Consider the following 19,693-nt stretch of genomic DNA (forward strand, 5'->3'; position numbering starts at 1 on the left):
CCCGCTTCAATTTTTTTTTAAATAAATAAAAGGCCCAAAGACTTATTGTCACCCAACGTTAAAAGTCCAAATATTGACCTTTGTATTAAAATTATCTATTAAATAAAAATATCATTTAATTAAAAATATTAAAAAAAATTAATAATTTTTCCCTTTTAATCTAAAAAATAATAAATTCTTCTAAATTTACTTTACCAAAAATTTAAAAAATAACAATTTTCCCTTTAAAATTTTATCTTCTTCTTCGATCACCATCTCTGTTATGGCCATCAACCAACCTTCTTATATCTTTTCTTCTTTCATCAAAGCCCGACGATTGGCATCTATTATCATGGAACAAAGATAAATTGTCTTTGTTTAACAAAGAGAGAGAGTCATTCGTCATTGTAGTCTCTTCAGTTAAACAAAGATTAATCATTTTTATCCAACCAAAGAGAATTATCTTCATTTCTTCGTTGGATGAAAATGATTTATTTTCATCTGATGATAATGGACACTAATCTTTGGTCTTTGATTAGAGAAGAAGAGATGTGGGAAGGTCAATCAATGGCCAAAATAGAGATGGTTATCAAAAAAAAAGAAAATAATCCTAAGAAAAAATGGGCGTTTTTTAAACTTTGAATATGAGAAAATTATTAATTTTTTAAATTAAGGGAGACAAATGGATAAATTTTAGTTTTTTAAATATTTTTAGTTAAAAATATTTTTATTTTTAATCCTAATAAAAAATTTTAACATAAAAATTGGTAAAATTTTGCATATAAAAGTTTAGAAATAAGTCAAACCTTATGTGGGAATGAGTCTTTTGACCTAAATAAAAATATAATTAATTGAATTAATCACTCCTCGCTCACATAAAATATAACTGACATTTCGAAGGCGTTATTTCATTTAACAAAAGTTGGATTCAAATAGTGATGGTTCTAATTGGATTATCGATTCAATTTGATTAAGTTCAAAATGAGTAATAACTTGAACTGAAACTTGTAAAAATTTCTAAAGATTACTCATTTCATTCATTACAAAGAAGTTAATTTTTTTCTCATCACAATTTAATTTTTCCATATTTTCTCTTTTTATTGAAAAATATATATTTTAAAAAATAATTATTAATAAATTTAAAATTAATAATTAAATTTAAAAATTTTATAGTATCAAACCAAATTTGAGTATAGCTCATCATATTAAACTCGAGTTTAAACTCAAATTCAACTTCTTTGAGCTAAGTTAAACCCAAACAAACTCTACCTTAAACTTAAATTCAATTCAAATTATCCTCTACATTTAACTAACATAATCTATCGAAACCATAAAAAAAAATTGTCTAACAATATTTTTCACTTAAAACCTTAAATCAAACAAGAAAAATTGCATTCATTATTAAAATTAATTTTAACATGAAATCAAACAATATTTATTATTTTATGTTGGTAAAAAGTTCAAAGGTCTTTAAAAACTTTATGTAGTTTAGACACACAACCATGTCTAACCTACATGGTGACCACAAGAGCAACCCAAAGCCAGCCCATGTTCTATGGGCAAATTTTTCTAGGGAAATCCCCAAAATTGCTTGGCTGGCTGGCTAGCTGTTATTCTGGGTGCACAGTTTAGAATTTCCCAGGATTTGGGATATTTTTGTACACAGTATATCTGTCAAGAGAATTCTAGGATATTTAGGGGACTCTTTATAGATTCAGCTGGATATTTCAGCACTTGTCCGTATAAATAGACCAGTTCTTAATTCCAGCGCACAGTCTCCACTTTCTTGTTGTGTTCTTTTGAGTGATCATTTCCCTTACATATTTTGCTCCAAGCTTAATACTTATCAATGAGTACCTAGGACGAGAAAGGTTGACTTAGCTTGGATTTTAACTAGTGTCGCACAAGAACATTGGATGATTAGCTTTTGAAAAAATGCATGGGATTGAATTGAATATAAAGCGAACGGGGCAACATAGATGAATTATCGATAATATGCATGATATTATCAAGTACATATAGTTATTAATATTTTATCGTATACAATACGTATTATATGATATGATGTAATATAAATAAAAAATGATATGTATTTAATATTTATTAAAAATTTATATGATACATATTATCAATATAAATCAATACACTATTTTAGTGAAGTAATAACATAAGAAGAGTGCATTTGAAAATTTTTAAAATTTTCTAAAACTAATTATAATATTTTTTAAAATAATAATACGATAATTAGAATTTTTATTATTTTTTAAATATATTATATAATACAATATAATAAATTATATGAAATTATATTTTTGATATATGATTGAAATTACTAAACCCATGAGAACCGGGGAAAATTACAAAAACCTATAAGACTAGATAAAATTACAGTACCCAACATTACTCAATATGCATAACGTTACCTAGCAAACGTAGTAGGAAAAATTAGAAATACAAGAACAGGAGAAAATTACCGTAATGCCCTTTGACTAGGAAAAATTAGTATACATAATAAGGAGGTTAATGTAATATTATTATGTATAATAGGTTGTAAGGGAAAGAATACTACCGTAACGGGTAAGTGTGCAAATTTTAAACTAGAAGGGGATTAAGAATTTTCTAGTACATATATTTTACATGCAACATGTGTAAAATCTCGGTTCTACTCATTTTTTTCGATGATCATTGAACATTTTGTATCTTTTTTAGATTTATGTTTACATTTGTTTGTATTTTAAGAGCATCAACCAAAATTTTTTATCTCTATAGATACGTAATGTTTTGATTTAGAGTCTTCTCTGTTTTAGATTAGAAAACAAAGTATAATATTTAATTCAAATGAGATGTAATAATGTGTTTAACCTAGTTAGTAAAAATCGTGAATTATTTACATTTAATATACGTTCCCGTTTAATTTTTGTTTTAAACACGCCGTTTCAAAATTTTAAATTCAAAATATATTAAACACATATGTTATATGTTTTTGTATTAAACAAGTATTTTTACTCTTTTTTACATTTTTTATTTTCAAATTTACTAATTACAGTGTTTAATATGTTATAAGTATTAATACAATATTTAATTCACTTATATTTACTTACTGAAAAACCAATAAATATGCATAATAAGTTGTGTTAATAGTAAAGTATACACAACATACGAAGTATCATAAATATCCCTCTTTGCCTCATGTTACTCACTTTGACTTAACTTTGCCTCCTTTTCCTCTAAAGATATTTCGAATCAAGTGACCATTAGTTTTTAATAAGACCCCTTGAGCTTATGTTAACCACTCTATGTTTCCAACTCTCTCTTTTAAGTTGCTGACTTAATTAAACATTTCCAAGTCTCTTTCTATTAATGCAAATTATACTATGAAGTTTTAGTACCTCCACCTATTATGAAAATTTTTGAAGGATTGAAGTGGTCAAGCAAACTGTTAGTATAAAATAAAGTAGTATTATATGTTGTAAAATTTGGTGATATTTTTCATAATAAACAACATTTGAAAGATGTTGTGGACCAATTTTCTTTAGAGAAAGAATTTCTATATAAAGTACTTAAGTCTAACCAGAGGCGATAAAAGATTCAATGTTATGATGAAAAATGTTAATGGTATCTAATGGGGAAGTTGGGCCAAATCTAGTGAAGTCTTCTAAATTGGTAAAATGAATCTAACTTACATATGTTCAGTTGATCAAACAATGCCACATCACTAATAAGTTGGGGCCCCGACTTTAGGTCAATTAATGAGATCAAAGTTTATGTTAATTTATCGAATTTATCGACCTAAAGAGATCAATGTCGATAGATATAAAATTGACATATTCACAAGTCTAGAGGACAAGAAATTGGGTTTTAAATTCATTGAGGGGTTCACCGGAAGAATCATTTATGTTTTTACTTGATTATTGCTATAATTTAGAGCGTGCTAATTCGGGATCATGACAACCATAGAAATAGACGATGAACATCGATTTAAGTATTTTTTTCATGACATTGGGATGTTCCGTTTGTGCATGTAAACAGTATATTCAACTTGTTATTTGCATTTATGTTGCTTTCTTTAAAGATCGATATTTCGGACATTTATTCCTTGCAGTGGGCTCGATAGTAATAACTAGATATACTCAATTGCTTTTGGTGTCAGTAAAAAGAAATATCATGACACGTGGTGTTAGTTTTTTACAAAAGTTAAAGAATGTATCACTGAAATCTCAAGTTGGTGATAATCTTGAATCGATATCATGTTATATACTCTATAATGACTGAAGTTTTTTTAAATGTCCAACATAGGTGTTGTTGCCATCACCTTCTCTATAACATACGATCAAAGTATAAACGCGACTCACAAGTAACGTGTTTACACATGTATAAAATTTTTATTCCGTTTAACATTTTATAAATTTTCATAATGAAGTGTTTATATTATTTATAACATCGCAGGTGGTGTGTTTATATTGGAAAGTAAATCTCATGATATGATGCATCCTCAAGCTGGGGTTTATCTATGTGAGGTGAGGTTTTAGCGATGACAAATATATGAACAGATATAAAAATGACAAAAATAAAAAAAACAACAAACCTAAAATATGAAAACTACATGTTAGAATACCCTAAAAAGACAAAAACTGGAAAATAAAAAAAGCGAAATTAAAATTTGAAATCGAAATTCGAAATCTACACGTTGAAATACTCTAGAATGTCAAAAACAAAAAAAATTGCTCGAAAATCTGAAAAATATGAGTCAAAATATCCTAAAAAGAAAAAAAAAAGATCTGAATTTTGAAAACTAAACATTGAAGTACCTTGAAATGATAAAAACTGAAAAATCAAGCTAAAATTCAAAAAGTACATGTTGAAATATCATAGAATAACAATAATAAAAAAATGGACTAAAATTTGAAAATTACACGATGAAAAACCTTAAAATGACAAATATTGAAAAAACGAAACTAAAATTCCAAAGCTACATTTTGAAATACCTTAGCATGTCAAAAACTGAAAAATCGCTTGGAAATATAAAAAGAACGAGTTGAAATATTCTAAAATGACAAAAATAAAAAAATAACCTTGAATTTTGAAAACTAAACATTGAAATACCCTAAAATGACAAAAACTGAAAAATTGAACTGAAATTTGAAAAGTACATATCAAAATATCCCAAAATAACAAAAATTGAAAAGTTGAATTAAAATTTGAAAACTACACGTCCAAAAACCTAAAAATGATAAATATTGAAAAATAGAATTGAAATTCAAAAATTACATGTTAAAATACCTTAGAATATCAAAAATTGAAAAATCATTCGAAAATTCAAAACTTACAAGTGAAAATACCCTAGAATGATAAAAATAAAAAAGCGGCCCTAAATTTTGAAAACTAAACATTAAAATATTCTAAAATGATAAAAACTAAAAAATCGATCTAAAATTTAAAAAAGTACATATGAAAATACAATAGAATAACAACAATAAAAAAATTAAATGAAATCTTGAAAACTACATGCCCAAAAACTTTAAAATGACGAATATCAAAAAAATGAAATTGAAATTCGAAATCTACAAGTTGACATACCTTAAAATGTCAAAAATTAAAATATCACTCAGAAATTGAAAAAGTACGAGTTGAAATATCTTAAAATGGCCAAAAAAAAAAATGAATCTAAATTTCAAAAACTAAACGTTGAAATAGCTTAGAAACCAAAAAATCGAAATATCGAATTAAAATTCAAACATTACATAAGAAAATGAGCCTAGAAAACACAAAAATAAAGAAATATACTTGACATTTGAAAATAACACATCCAAAAACCTTAAATTAGAAAAATGGACATGAAATTCGAAAACTAAATATTGAATTAGCTTAGTATGACAAAAACTGAAAAATCAATGAAATTCGATAAATACATTGTAAAACAAGCCTAGAAAAACATAAAACTCAAGAAACGAACGTCAAATTTGAAAATTGCATATCGAAATACCTTAAAACGGAAAAAAAAGATATGAAATTCAAAAACTACAAATCAAAAAACCCTAGGTGTGAAAAATACATTACCTCCTTGTATATTTTCTACTCTCACACAGGTCCTATAGTTTTTCTTTGCCCCTTATCAATTTTCTAATCTCCTATGGACCTATAGTTTCAAAAAAGTCAATTTTCCCCCACCCTTGTATTCCTCGTGTTCCACGGATTACTCCCAAGGTTATTGTAAAATTCCCCACTCCCCTCTGGGGATTTCCCCTTCCTTTCTTGGGTCCTAATTCTTTGAAAAAGTGAAAATTTCCCCCCATCCATGGGTCGTCCTTCCAGCCCAAAGGAGATTTAATTCACCTCGAGGAATCCAGGGATCCCCGGTCAGATCTCCAACCAAACTAACACATTTTTCGACCATAAATCGTTATTTCAGCGTCCAATTTTAATATAAATCAAATCTACACATCCTATAACACAATAACTTTCAAAAATTCAACAAAAAATCAAGATATCTTATGTATTGTTCAAAATTGAAACCCTAAACATTAAACGCTCAAAATCTTCATCAAATCGCAATAATCCTAATAATAAATTGATTCAAACAAGATTAAGGATAATGTACTAACATTTTTTTGTCATTTTTTGTCGTCAAAAAATACGAAAAAGTTGACGAAAAAGATGAATGGATGTTGCATCGTGGGAGACCCATGAATTTATTTGATTATCAACAGTGTATTAGGGGAAATTTAGAAAGGAATATGTACAATTTCTGCTTTATATATAAAGACATTTTGGTCATTGCAGATAAACATGGTATTTTTACTTAATCCTTAACTTTCTAGAAATTTCGCTTAAACCCCTTTTGTTTTGGCTAATTACTTTAATTTCCCTTATTATTAACTAGAAAGGATAAAAATGCTATAAAATTTTAGACATCGGTCAAGAAAAAGATATTTTTGTCTTTTCAATAGCTTTATGCAAAATTTAACGAATTTTGTTAATATATATAACAATCATGTGAAAGAACTAGATTTTTCAAACTTGAAGGGTGGATAATTCATTTCGTCAAAGTTTAGGTGGGACATAGTGATTCCGCCTTACGTTATTTAACATTTGGGATTAACTGGTGCAGTTGCATTGAAAAATATGAGTTTGTGTATACTTGGGTTGCATTTTTCTTTTATGGTTTGTGACTAATTTTAATGAACGAAAATCTGGTTTTTTATTATTTAAAGAAATCACATATTTTTTTAATGGCATGTGTTGCATTTTAATGAACAATACAAAATAGTAAATTCGAAATTGCTTTTATATTTATTTATTATAATTTAAATTTTTTCTTCATTAATCTCCCTTTACGTTTTTCATAGACATTGCTACATGGTTATTTGTAAAGATTTTTTTCAATTCTCCATTATTGCTTGCTTAATTCGTAAGAAAATACCATCATCTCTTATAAATTATTTGATAAATTTCTTCATCTTGACCAAATCAAAGCCTCTTGTATTTTTCAATCAACTTTCCCTGGTAGACCTTGACGATAACAAGTATAAGCAGTATACTTCACGTCTCTCCCAGACAAGCCAATTCGACAAAGACTATTCAAGAGAAAATTAAAATACCGATAAACAACTTTGATTTTATTACCAATTTGGCTTAGTTTGGGAAGAAGACGTACTCATTTTTTGTTGCTAAATGATTGCATATCTTCTTTGTGGCCTTACAGGTCAGTTACAAGTTTCCCAGTAACATATAATTAATTATTTATCGTTCTTTTGAAATTTTCTATATCTTTTTAGTGTTCCAAAGTGGTTGATGAATTTTTGTTTTTCTGATTCAAATTAAGTTCTTGTCCATCTTCAAAGTAAAACTTTAAAAGTCCCACCATGCTTTTTTTTTTTTTTTTCATTTAAACTGTTTTAATGCAAGTTTCAATGAGGGGGCTCGAAACCCAGCATGCTGTGTTTTTGCATGAAACAATTTGAATTTGAACTGTTGAATGGTGTTCATAGAGGTTATGAAATCAAGTTCTAGGAACAAAGTCACAAAGACAGTGGAGATTGAGATTTTTGTGTTTGTGTTTGATTCCATGGCTTGATCAGAATGTTTTTTTTTTTTGGATGCTTTCTGTAGAAGCCAAACATTGACGGGTGTTTGTTCATTTAAGAAAAGGTCAGCAGGCTCAGCAAATGCCAATTCTGTACTTGGGTTTTGGTTGAAAGCCAAAAGAAACTTTGATAAAAGCATTTCCAAGCTGATGATTTCTATAATTGTCTCATCTTGAATTACTTATTATTCTGGTAACAATATTGAAATTTCACATTCAAAAAGCATGTGATTGGACAATTTCGGATCCATATTATTCATATCAGTTATAGTCTTAGAAGAAGTTGCTTGAATATTAGATCAACCTGGGTGCTGATAATATATTTTGTAGCAGCAGTTGGCTAGTTATGGAGGATCTAAACAGGTTGTACCCAGGAGCATTGCCCGATATTCCAATGTCTGAGATGAAGGGTGCAACTCTAGATAAGGTTCATCAATGCCCAAAGTTAGTCTTGAAATTATTTGTTAAATGATGTGATTAAATTTTCAGAACAATGATTTCTGTTTTCAAATGCTAAGGAAAGCTCGTATGTTACATGTTTAGAAGCTGGCATATTTCTGGAATGCCTTGAAATCTATCGCTGAATCATGGATGAAGAACAGCCAACAAATGGTTACATTACAGAACAAAAATGTGGAGCAACTTGGTATGCTAACGCTGTTATCTTTAAGGTTTAGCTCAATTTTCTTCTTATCTAATATTAGTAATTTTTTTTTCACTGAAATTTGATTGGGAATTCGTTCGCTTGAAGTTGGTGTAGTGGCAACACTTGATTGCTTGATTAAGGCTGCAAAAGAATTGTTTGATATGAAGGAGGAAAACTTTACTGACTTCCATTTAAACAAAGTTGAAGAGTTAGCCAATGATTCTTGTTCAACAATTCCTGAGAAAACTCCTAAAATTGAGGCTACTCAAAGTTTTAACTCCATGGAGCTGAAGAATCAGACAGTTGAATTGCAGCCAAGCGAGAAAGATGTGATGAACAAATCTAGTATAAATGGGATAACCACTGAGAAGGGAGAAGCTGATCAAATTGGCAAAGCAAATGCAGCCCCTCTGCCGTCAAAAGTATCAATGCAGTCAGTACCACCTCCACCACCACCTCTTGTGCCTTCAAAAGTATCAATGCAATCAGCACCACTGCAACCGGCACCTCCTGTGCCTTCAAAAGGATCAATGCAACCAACACCACCACCACTGCCACCTTTTGTTCCTTTAAAAGGATCAATGCAACAAGTACCGCCACCACCCCCACCTCCCATGCCTTCAAAAGGATCAATGCAACAAGTACCGCTGCCACCCCCAACTCCCATGCCTTCAAAAGGATCAATGCAACAAGTACCGCTGCCACCCCCAACTCCCATGCCTTCAAAAGGATCAATACAACAAGTACCACCACCTCCCCTGCCTCCCATGCCTTCAAAAGGATCAATACAACAAGTACCACCACCACCCCCATCTCCCATGCCTTCAAAAGGATCAATGCAACAAGTACCGCTGCCACCCCCACCTCCCATGCCTTCAAAAGGATCAATGCAACAAGTACCACCACCTCCCCCGCCTCCCATGCCTTCAAAAGGATCAATACAACAAGTACCACCACCATCCCCATCTCCCATGCCTTCAAAAGGATCAATGCAACAAGTACCGCCGCCACCCCCACCTCCCATGCCTTCAAAAGGATCAATGCAACAAGTACCACCACCTCCCCCACCACCCATGCCTTCAAAAGGATCAATGCAACACGTACCACCACCACCTCCACCTCCCATGCCTTCAAAAGGATCAATGCAACAAGTACCACCACCTCCCCCACCACCCATGCCTTCAAAAGGATCAATGCAACACGTACCACCGCCACCCCCACCTCCCATGCCTTCAAAAGGATCAATGCAACAAGTACCGCTGCCACCCCCACCCCCCAGGCCTTCAAAAGGTTCAATGCAACCTTTGCCTTCAAAAGGATCAATTCAACCACCACCACCACCTCCTGTGCCTTCAAAAGGAATTGAGCCACCCCCTGCACCACCTCTGAGAAGGGGTCCTGGCCCCCCACCACCTCCTCCCCTTGCTGTTGCCAGAACCCAGAATCAAAAGGGCGCAAGAGCCAAGTTAAAGAGATCAACCCTGATGAGTAATCTGTTTCGAGATCTCAAGGGAAAGATGGAAGGAACTAATGCAAATGTTGGATCAGCTCAAGGAAGGAAGAAGCAGCTTGGAGGTTCCTCAGGAGGAAAAGAAGGAATGGCAGATACAATGGCAGAATTAGCGAAGAGGTGTGCTTTTCTTGATAACTAAGTTTTATCAATATGCATGAACATAATAGATTTTCAGAACTTTTGATCAAAATGTAGGGATTTGGAACACAAATTTGTTTAATAATTTGCCCTTGTTCTTCTTTGTAAGACTAGATCATCATACTTTCAACAAATTGAAGAAGATATTAAAAACCATTCAAAAACAATTTTGGAGTTGAAGGTAGCCATCAGTTCATTCAAAGCAAAGGACATGGCTATGCTGGTGAAGTTTCAAAAGAAAATAGACTCTTTTCTTGAAGTCTTAACAGATGAATCACAGGTCAATACAATTAAAACTTTTAACTTCTATTCCAACTGTTTTCATCATTATTATAGCTTGCAATGAACTGCTGAAATTCATGAGCTTGACCTCAAACAACCACTCATAACTGTAGGTGCTAGTAAAATTTGAAGATTTTCCCACAAAGAAGCTGGAAGCATTAAGGGCTGCAGCAGCTCTCTACTCCAAACTAAACTTAATAGTCATCAATTTGAAGCACTGGGAGATATTGCCACCATTGGAACACCTCTTGAACAGGTTTGATAGTTATTTCACCAAGGTAAAGGTCTTTTGCAACTGGGTTTCTTTTATTTTTAATAATTATTTTCCTCTATAGGATGACTTAAAATAAACTCAGTTTTGTGGGTAATTAAATATGAAGGTGAAAATGGAAGTGGATGCATTAGAAAGGATAAAAGATGAGGAAGCCAAGAAATTCAAGAGTCAGAATATTGATTTTGATTTCAATATGCTTATACTCATCAAGGAGCTTATGATTAATGTTTCCTCCAGCTGCCTCGAGCTGGTACTTAAGGTATTTTACTTCTTTTTTTTTTCCTCATAAATTCTTTTCCATTTTTATTTTTATTTCAATATTACGAAAGTAATAAATGTGGTTTCCATTGTTTTCGTTTCTTAAAAATATTGAATTAAATATCTTAACTGTATTTTCAATTAAGTGAAGGTGTTTAAAGATGAATTATATTTGAATAGGAAAGGAGAGAAACAAAGGGAGATATAAAATTGCTATGGAGAGCTTTCAAATTGGCATTCAGGGTATATAGTTTTGCTGGTGGCCAAGATGATCGTGCTGACTACTTAACCACAAAACTCGCCGATGAAATTTTGGCTCTTTCTCCAAATCCATAAATTTTTTTTTGTTTTTGAAAAAATATCATTTCATAAAGATGTAGTGTTGGTGATAGATATGAGGGTTGTAGTGTGTATAGATAGATTTTTTCAATTAATGAAAAATTTAAAAATATTTTATAAGTTTAAATTATGGACTAATAGCTTCCTTATTACTTCTTTGAATTTTGGCTTGGACATTGAAGTTTTAGTTATAAAAAATTATTAGTTAGAATTTAAGGAGGAGCAACATCACCAACCGACCTTAGCTCAGTTGGTAGAGCGGAGGACTGTAGTCGGGCAAGCCCACAGCTAATCCTTAGGTCGCTGGTTCGAATCCGGCAGGTCGGAATAGTTTTGCTTTTTAAATTTGTTAGGCCAGTTATCGCTTGGACCCCTGTAGTTTATAATACTACATTGGCCAAAGCACTATTTCCCACCAAGTTTAGGTGTATTTCCAAGATCATACATGAGGTTTAGGGTCGGAATAATTTTGTTTTTTAATTTGTTAGGCCAGTTATCACTTAGACCCGTGTAGTTTATAATACTACATTGGCCAAAGGACTATTTCCCACCCAAGTTTAGGTATATTTCCAAAATCATACTTATGAGATTTGAAAAACTCGAAGTCTCATCCATGACATAACTGTTATTAAAATTCTCAATTAAAAGTAGAGGTAAAACCGTCATTTTATCAATAATATTAAAAAATATAAATTCATTATATTTTCTCCTCTAAGTATTAAAAACTGACCACTTCACTCTTATCTAAAGTTTTTTAACTTTGAAAAGTCATATTTTTTTTTCAAATTTTTTCTTCACCTCTCCGGCCACCATCTTCAGCATTGATGACCTCCACTTTCCACTATAAACTGTTGGTCAACGCATGTAAACAAATCTGGAAAGAATCTCTTTGTCTTTAATGAAATTTGGAAGAAGTTTCATCAACGAAGAGATCTGGAATCTCTTCGCTTAGATCTCTTCATCGACAAAAAGGTTTCGTCATCGTCTTTTCCAGATCACTGAAGAAAGTAGCTGAAGGGAAAGAAAAAAATTGTAAGGTTTTTGGGGGGAGGAATGTGATTTTTTAAAATTAAAAAACTTTAGGAGGGGTGTAATATTAGTTTTTAAAACTTATGAGAGAAAAATTTAATAAATTTATATTTTTTAAATATTATTAGTAAAATAACAGTTTTACTTTTACATTTAATAGAAAATTTTAACTTCAATTGATTAATGAGTGGGACTTCAGGTGTGTGACTTTGGGATCACACTTAAACTTGGGTGGGAAATAGTCCTTTGGCCTACTAAAATTCCTCTAATTTGTTATAACTTCAATTATTCCCAATGTATTCAAAGGTTCTGAGTTATCAGCACATGAATTATGCACATTCCCTTTGTCTTTGCCATTACCATGATGAAGTGCATTAATGAGGCTAGCTCATAGTTATGGAATTTATACGTAATATATTTATTAATTGGCATACAATTGTTGACATACAATAAATCCGATAGCACTTTTGCTATACGGATATTAATAAAATAGTCATATTAGAAGGGATCTACACAAAAATATCCAACAAATGTAATTTTATAACATATAACCAATTTGCCTCTTTTAACACAAATTTACCATTATCCTTAATATTTCACCAAAACCCTTTAAACCCTAAAACCTCTTATTTTTACATTATTTGTGCATTACAAATAATCCCATAGCACAAATCTGAATTTTAAATTGTGTTATCTCTAATGCTACAATGACGTTGTATTATTGTTGTAGTGGCTTATTGTTAATGTACATATTAATGGAGCTTTAAGGGTAGTTAACTGGTGTATAATATGTTGTAAATAAGTTTGTAAACAATTTAGGGATTTAAGGATACATAAAATTTAGGAAAACATCATTGAAACATTGAATTTTATGCAAGTGTGTTGATAGGTTTTATTATTTTATTTATTGTAGGATTGAGCAAAATGACACATGTGATTGTCATGATTAGGTAAAGAGTATAGTAAGTTCTTCTAGTTTCTTCATATAGATATGCAACAAGCATGTCCTAAAGAGAAAATCATGTCACAATATACATAGGTTGGTGCTATAACTTGAACAAAGCTTGAAAATAATGTTTGCAATGGTTGATCAATCATATAAGCCAAAGTAAATTATGGTTGATTTATCTAAGATGTACAAGATTGATATCTCATATATGCAAGCATGGAGAGTTAATCATCGATAACTAAATCATTTATGAGGATCATTTACAAGTTTTTCATGCCTTCACTCTGAATTTTCTTATAATATAAAGTTTCGTAATGTTGAGATTGTTACAAAAATTGAGATAGATGTATATAATTGATTTAAGTACTTCTAAATGTCATCATTGGGTTATTCTATAAAAGTCTTTAAATCTCACATTCATTTGGTGATTTGTGTTGATGGTGCTTTCTTAAAGTGGAGATCTCTTAGATGTTACTTATTACTGCAGACAAAGATGAAAATAATCAAATATATCCATTAACTTTGGGTGTGGATGGTATGGATGATATTGAATCCTAAACGTGATTCATAGGTAAAATAAGAAATTATATTGATTATGTACGCCATCATTTTAGATAAACATCTGGGTATCATTGTTGTGGTTTGAATTGTTTTTCATATGCATATAATGGGTGTTATTGCCATCACCTAAATATGAACATATGAGCTAAAGGGCTAAAAAAGAAAACAATTGTGAGTTTATACTGTAAAGTAGTCAAGACATACAAAAGGTATGACTTTAAATTAATCATGATGTTGGATACAACCAATTATTTACAAGAAGCGAGATATCAAAGATGGGTAAGGTATTATGACTACCAATAATGTTGAGTCGTTTAATGTATTGACATGATAAACAAGTGTGTTGCCCAAAACAATGATTGTTGAATTCATTTAGGGAGCTTTACAAAATGATTTTATGAGAGAAGAAACATTGCATGTAAGAACAATAGCTTAATTTAATATTTCCAACTTTTTATGTTGTAAGTTTAATTTCAATTTTTGTTTGGCAATTTATTTGAACCAACATCTAACTCCTTAGGGCACATGTAAGGTCGCCCAATGTATAGAGAAATTAGTGAACATGACTATCCATCCATTCAATATGCAACAATATGGGGTACAAAATGGTGTGATAGTTTGGTTGACCTTTATAATCAAACATGTTCTTGTAGGATATTACAACTTTTCTAAATACCTTGTCCACATGTAGCTACCATTGATGAATCTAAAGAATTACTATCAATATGGGTATATCAATACTACCAAATTGATGCACTACAAGCCATTTATGTTGAAAGAGTGTTCCAACTAGGAGAACAATTTGATTATATTAAGACATAGGATGTTCGAATAATTATACACCTTTTATTGAACAGTGGATGAGTTGACCAACTATCAGAGTAAATAAGATTCCATCATGCGGTGAAGAAGTCAACCAACGTTTTTGTACTTGTTGTCAACAACAATATTACACTAAATTTAACAGTTGTATGCTTTATCCCAAGTTCATTGTCATCACAGGTCTTTGTGCCCTCTAATAGTGACTTGAAAAATTGGTAAAAACTCATGATTGGGATTGGTTACAAACCCTTAACTTTTTTTTTTTCTGATGCAATGTTTGACAGAAAAATATCAAATAATTATTAATGCTCCTCAAATTTTGAAGAAAATTAATGTATAGCAAAAAAAAAAAAATCCTAATTTGTTTGAATGATTATTCAAATGATTGTTAAATGTTGAAAATAATTCATTGTTAGAGATTTCATGAGACATCTATAAAAGTTTACGAATTGTAACACTCATATGTATGATTCAAGGTTAATTTAATCATTTATAATCGATATATGTTTATGGATTGAAAAATGCTAAATATAGAAGAAAATGTGATTTTTAGCTCGATTTGTATAAAAGGTGTATGCCCATTCTGTAAAGATTTTTACATGTGACCTGCCAATTTGCCAGGTCTACCCATTCATGTGAGTGTCAAGTGGACGATATGGATATCGTGTCATATCCAAAAAATTTTAAGGATGAACAACCATACATCAAGAATACAAGACCATTCATGCAATTACAATCAAATTTTATTTAATGATCACATTTGGTGTAATTTTAGCATTATCCAATTTCTTAAAGATTTAGTTTCAAACTCATATCTTTATCTTTCGCGTTTCTCTAACATACCATTAGATTTTCAATAATCAAAGAAGAAAACTGCAACGAGTTTTGAAGGGGTTTTTGCATCAAACCTTCAAGCTTAGAGAAACAGGAAGTAGGAGTTGTAAACCTTCTAGAGGGGTGTTACACAAATGTCATGTACAATTTTATGGATATAACACGAAATGTTAGACTTAATCAAATGTCGCTCATTTTTGCATTCATTGAAATGTCACATGAATGTCGCATACTCACATTCTAGAAAAAATATGCGACTTTTTGGAAAATGTTTATGTGACATTTGTCAAATAACATTGTATAAATTTGACTTGAATTAGGAAAAAACTTATATTGTCCTTTTATTTTATAAATACTAACTACATACACAACTTTGAAAATAAATCCATTAAGAGCATCATCAAAAACACTACATTACACAACCCAAAAAAAAAATCCATTAAAATGCATTAAAAAAAACTTACTTAAAACCAAAACTATGAAGATTTAAGTTTGAAAATAAAAAAATAGTCGAAATGAAGGATATTATCACCTAAATTTATTCAATTTTTGATTTGGTGAACCAAAATAAGGGAAATATTTTTATGACAAGGAATTTGCTAATCATGGGAAATAATGATCGCATCAGTGAAAAGTTAGATTTATTGGTTCTTTTTGTGAGTCTCTCATAATGTGAGTTTTTTAATTGATATCCCCATCACCATTTAATTTAGCATTTCTGTTTTGGAAATTGTCAAACTAATCAAGTTTGGGGGTTTAAAAAATCAACCACCTTTTTTTTTTATCACATTGATAAGTAAAAATTTTTTGTTATCTTTTATCTCTCATTTTCTTCTAATATATATATATATATATATATATATATATATATATTTATATATATATATATATATATATATATATATATATATATATATATATATATATATATATATATATATATATATATATATATATATATATATATTATATATATATATATATATATATTTATTATTTATTTATATTTATATTTATATTTATTTATTTTGGTGATAAGAGAACCTTTGAGAAATTCTCAATTCAAGTTTTGTTAGATTTATTTTTGGGTTCAAACGAACAAGGATGAAAATGGTGATAGTGGTGCCACCACTAAAGACCCTGTATTGTCGGTAGTTCTAGTGGACTTTGATTGGATACCATCTTGATGAGTTTATTAATTTTAACTAATCATCAGCTGAATAAGAGGTTTCAAGTGTTATGATCAAGATTGTAATCATACTAAATCCAGCCAAGTAGTGCTCAATCGGAGTTCAAGTTAAACGTTTTTGGTTCAAACTTAAGCTCGAATAAAAAAAGATTAATTTGAACTCAACTCTAAAAAAATTATATTTTAAACCCTTATAACTTATATATCAATCAATTATTTTAATATTAAAACGGTAAGATTTCAAATATTTTGGAGTTTATTAATCATACCCAAATCAAGCTATAAACTTGTAAGTTCATTGAACTATCTAGCAGAAAGCTTGAATTGAACTTGATATGATTTGAGTTGTGAGCAATTCGATTTGATTACACTCTTAATTAGATTAATTAAAGTAACAAAAAAAGGTATTTATATTTTTTACTTCCATGATTACTGAGGCTAGAAAAGTACAAGTATAACTCTAATTAAGATATATATTTTAAGAATAATTCTATATTTAATAATATTTTCTAATAATTTATCTTACCAAATTTATTATTATAATATGATTAAATTTTATTTATAATTTAAAATTAATTAATTATATTAAAACATATAAATTTGTACGGATAAATTGGAAAGAAAAACTAATAAATATATATTAAATAACATTTTTTAATCCAAAATTTTAGCCTTGAAAAAGACTTTTCCAACCCTACTTAGCATAATTAATATTTTTTCACCCAAACTCAAATATGTTAAAACAATTAATAGTGTAAGGGTGAAAATAAAAAAAAAAACAACTTTTTATTAGATCAAAACATCTTAAATATGACAATTTAATTTTTTAAAAACTCTATTACATTTTGTTATCCTATTTTGAGGATGTAACTATCATATTTGAAACTATTAAGGGGTAAACTGATAATTTAAAAAATTTTAAAAGACCCCCAAACTTTTCTTAATTTCCAATACCCCTAAAAATTTCATAAAGACATCTAATATTTTCAAAAATTATATTTTACCCTTTAATATATGATTATACGATAAAGACACCCCTATTTATATGGAGAGAGAAAGAATGGATGAGAGGGAAAGAAAATGGAAATAAAAAGCTTCTTATATAATTTGGATATTTGAAAGGTTCTTTTTAATTTTTATTTATTTAGGGTTATATGAAATTCTGATAAATGAAATAATAGAGATAAAATGATAATTTCATATTTTATTAACATAGTTTAATTTTGGGTGGGAAAGTGTTATTTATGCTTGATTTTAGGTCAAAAATTGTTATTTATACTAATTAGGGGTGGAAAAGTTTTAAGGCCAAACCTTGGGTGGGAAAATGTTAATTACTCATAAATATGATATTCTGGAAACTTTTGTATAGATAAATGAAAGGATATTAATTAAACTAGAATAAAAACTTTTCAATTAAACTTTTTTAGGCAAACATTTGATACACTTATATTTATAAGCAAATTATATGAGAATTATCTATTCGACCCTTCCTAATAAAATCTAACAAAACTTAAAACATTTTCCTTTCTAAACATTTTTGTTTCTAGGAAAATTAAATCGCAATCTCGTAGTTGGGAATATATAACAAAGTAATGACGACTCCATTTCTTACATTTTGAATGTCTAACAAACACAACAAGTTTGATTCCTTAGCTTGTTAAGTTTGAAATAGGTTTAGCGTTTAGAGTTTTGGTTGATTTTAGTGTTTGTTTGGTTTAAGTTTTATAACGTTAAGGGTTTCAGTTGATTTTTTATGATTTATTTTGCAAATAATCATATATTTTGGGCAGATTTTTGTCTGATTATGTTATCGTCAACAAAGAAGAAAACCATATTCTAGTTGCAAACACATTTGCATTCGCAGTCCGTTGCAATAGCATTCGCATTCACTTGCATTCATAGTCCATTGCAATCGCATTTGCATTTACTTGCAATCGAATTTGCATTCATAGTCGCTTGCAATTTTATTTGCATTCACTCACAATTGCATTTGCATTTGCAGTCCCTCGCATTCCGACTGTTCACAAAAATGGTTTTGTTTTGCTTACATAGATTAACATTGCAATGTTTATTCTTTCATGGAATTCCAGTTAATCATCAGGTTAGGGAAAGACAGTATAACGATAGTCATAGCTTCAAGGCTACTATAAGTGTTTGAAGTTACGTAGAAACGATTAAACATATAAGGACTAACCTTAGTCTTGTCTAGAAAGAGATGTTTAGGGAAAGTTGTTTTGGACAATTTTTGGATCTGGAAGTTCATAAACATAACTTGACTCTAATGCAATGTGTACTTTTTCGACAAGTTAACAGAGGGACTCAATGGGTTGGACTATAGATTTGGCCTTATTGAGTTTGCTATGATAACAAGGCTGAAATTTAGTAGGGAGATGGATACAAATGATTACATTACAACGGGAAGAGCATAGTTGAGAGAGAGGTACTTTCTAGATGCCAAACATGTGTCGTATGGTAATTTGCAACATAGGGGAACAATGATGAGGATGTAGTAAAAATAGTTGTCTTGTATTTGCTCTATTATGGATCAATGATATCAAATAATAAAAAACTCATATTGGAACACATCCTCGATCTAGTCCACGATTGGGATGTGTTTAATAGACAATTGTTTGAAGGATGTCAACAGAGTGTATGAGTTAGACGATAAAAAAATAGGATAAATTTTTGAAAACATATTCATCGTATAAAGAGGATATCCTAATGTTATCTTATGAGATGATGAGATATACAGTGACATTTCAGGTAACTTAAGTATTAAGATAATCGCTATTATACT

At 29.9% G+C, this 19,693-nt stretch overlaps 1 protein-coding gene and 1 non-coding gene across 8 annotated transcripts; both read left to right on the plus strand.

The window, feature by feature from the left end:
* The first annotated feature begins 7,472 nt into the window (after positions 1-7,472).
* On the plus strand, positions 7,473-11,639 carry LOC123210060 (uncharacterized protein At4g04980-like). 7 transcript variants are annotated; one of them, XM_044628226.1, is made up of 8 exons: positions 7,473-7,681; positions 8,396-8,489; positions 8,606-8,708; positions 8,814-10,338; positions 10,474-10,639; positions 10,755-10,919; positions 11,022-11,174; positions 11,354-11,639. In XM_044628226.1, exons 2-8 carry the CDS (start codon positions 8,409-8,411, stop codon positions 11,507-11,509), a joined length of 2,349 nt encoding a protein of 782 aa, XP_044484161.1. In that variant the 5' UTR covers positions 7,473-7,681; positions 8,396-8,408; the 3' UTR covers positions 11,510-11,639. The 7 variants fall into 7 exon arrangements, with proteins under 7 accessions (XP_044484161.1, XP_044484162.1, XP_044484158.1 ...); XM_044628227.1 differs by having other exon boundaries at positions 8,399-8,489; XM_044628223.1 differs by lacking the exon at positions 7,473-7,681 and adding an exon at positions 7,708-8,127.
* A 108-nt stretch (positions 11,640-11,747) lies between these two features.
* On the plus strand, positions 11,748-11,839 carry TRNAY-GUA. The gene is given in 2 exon segments: positions 11,748-11,784; positions 11,804-11,839. It is a non-coding gene; the product is annotated as a tRNA-Tyr (tRNA).
* The last annotated feature ends 7,854 nt before the right edge of the window (positions 11,840-19,693 follow it).

This window comes from Mangifera indica, chromosome 3, assembly GCF_011075055.1.
Source record: "Mangifera indica cultivar Alphonso chromosome 3, CATAS_Mindica_2.1, whole genome shotgun sequence".
Classification (NCBI taxonomy): Eukaryota; Viridiplantae; Streptophyta; class Magnoliopsida; order Sapindales; family Anacardiaceae; genus Mangifera; species Mangifera indica.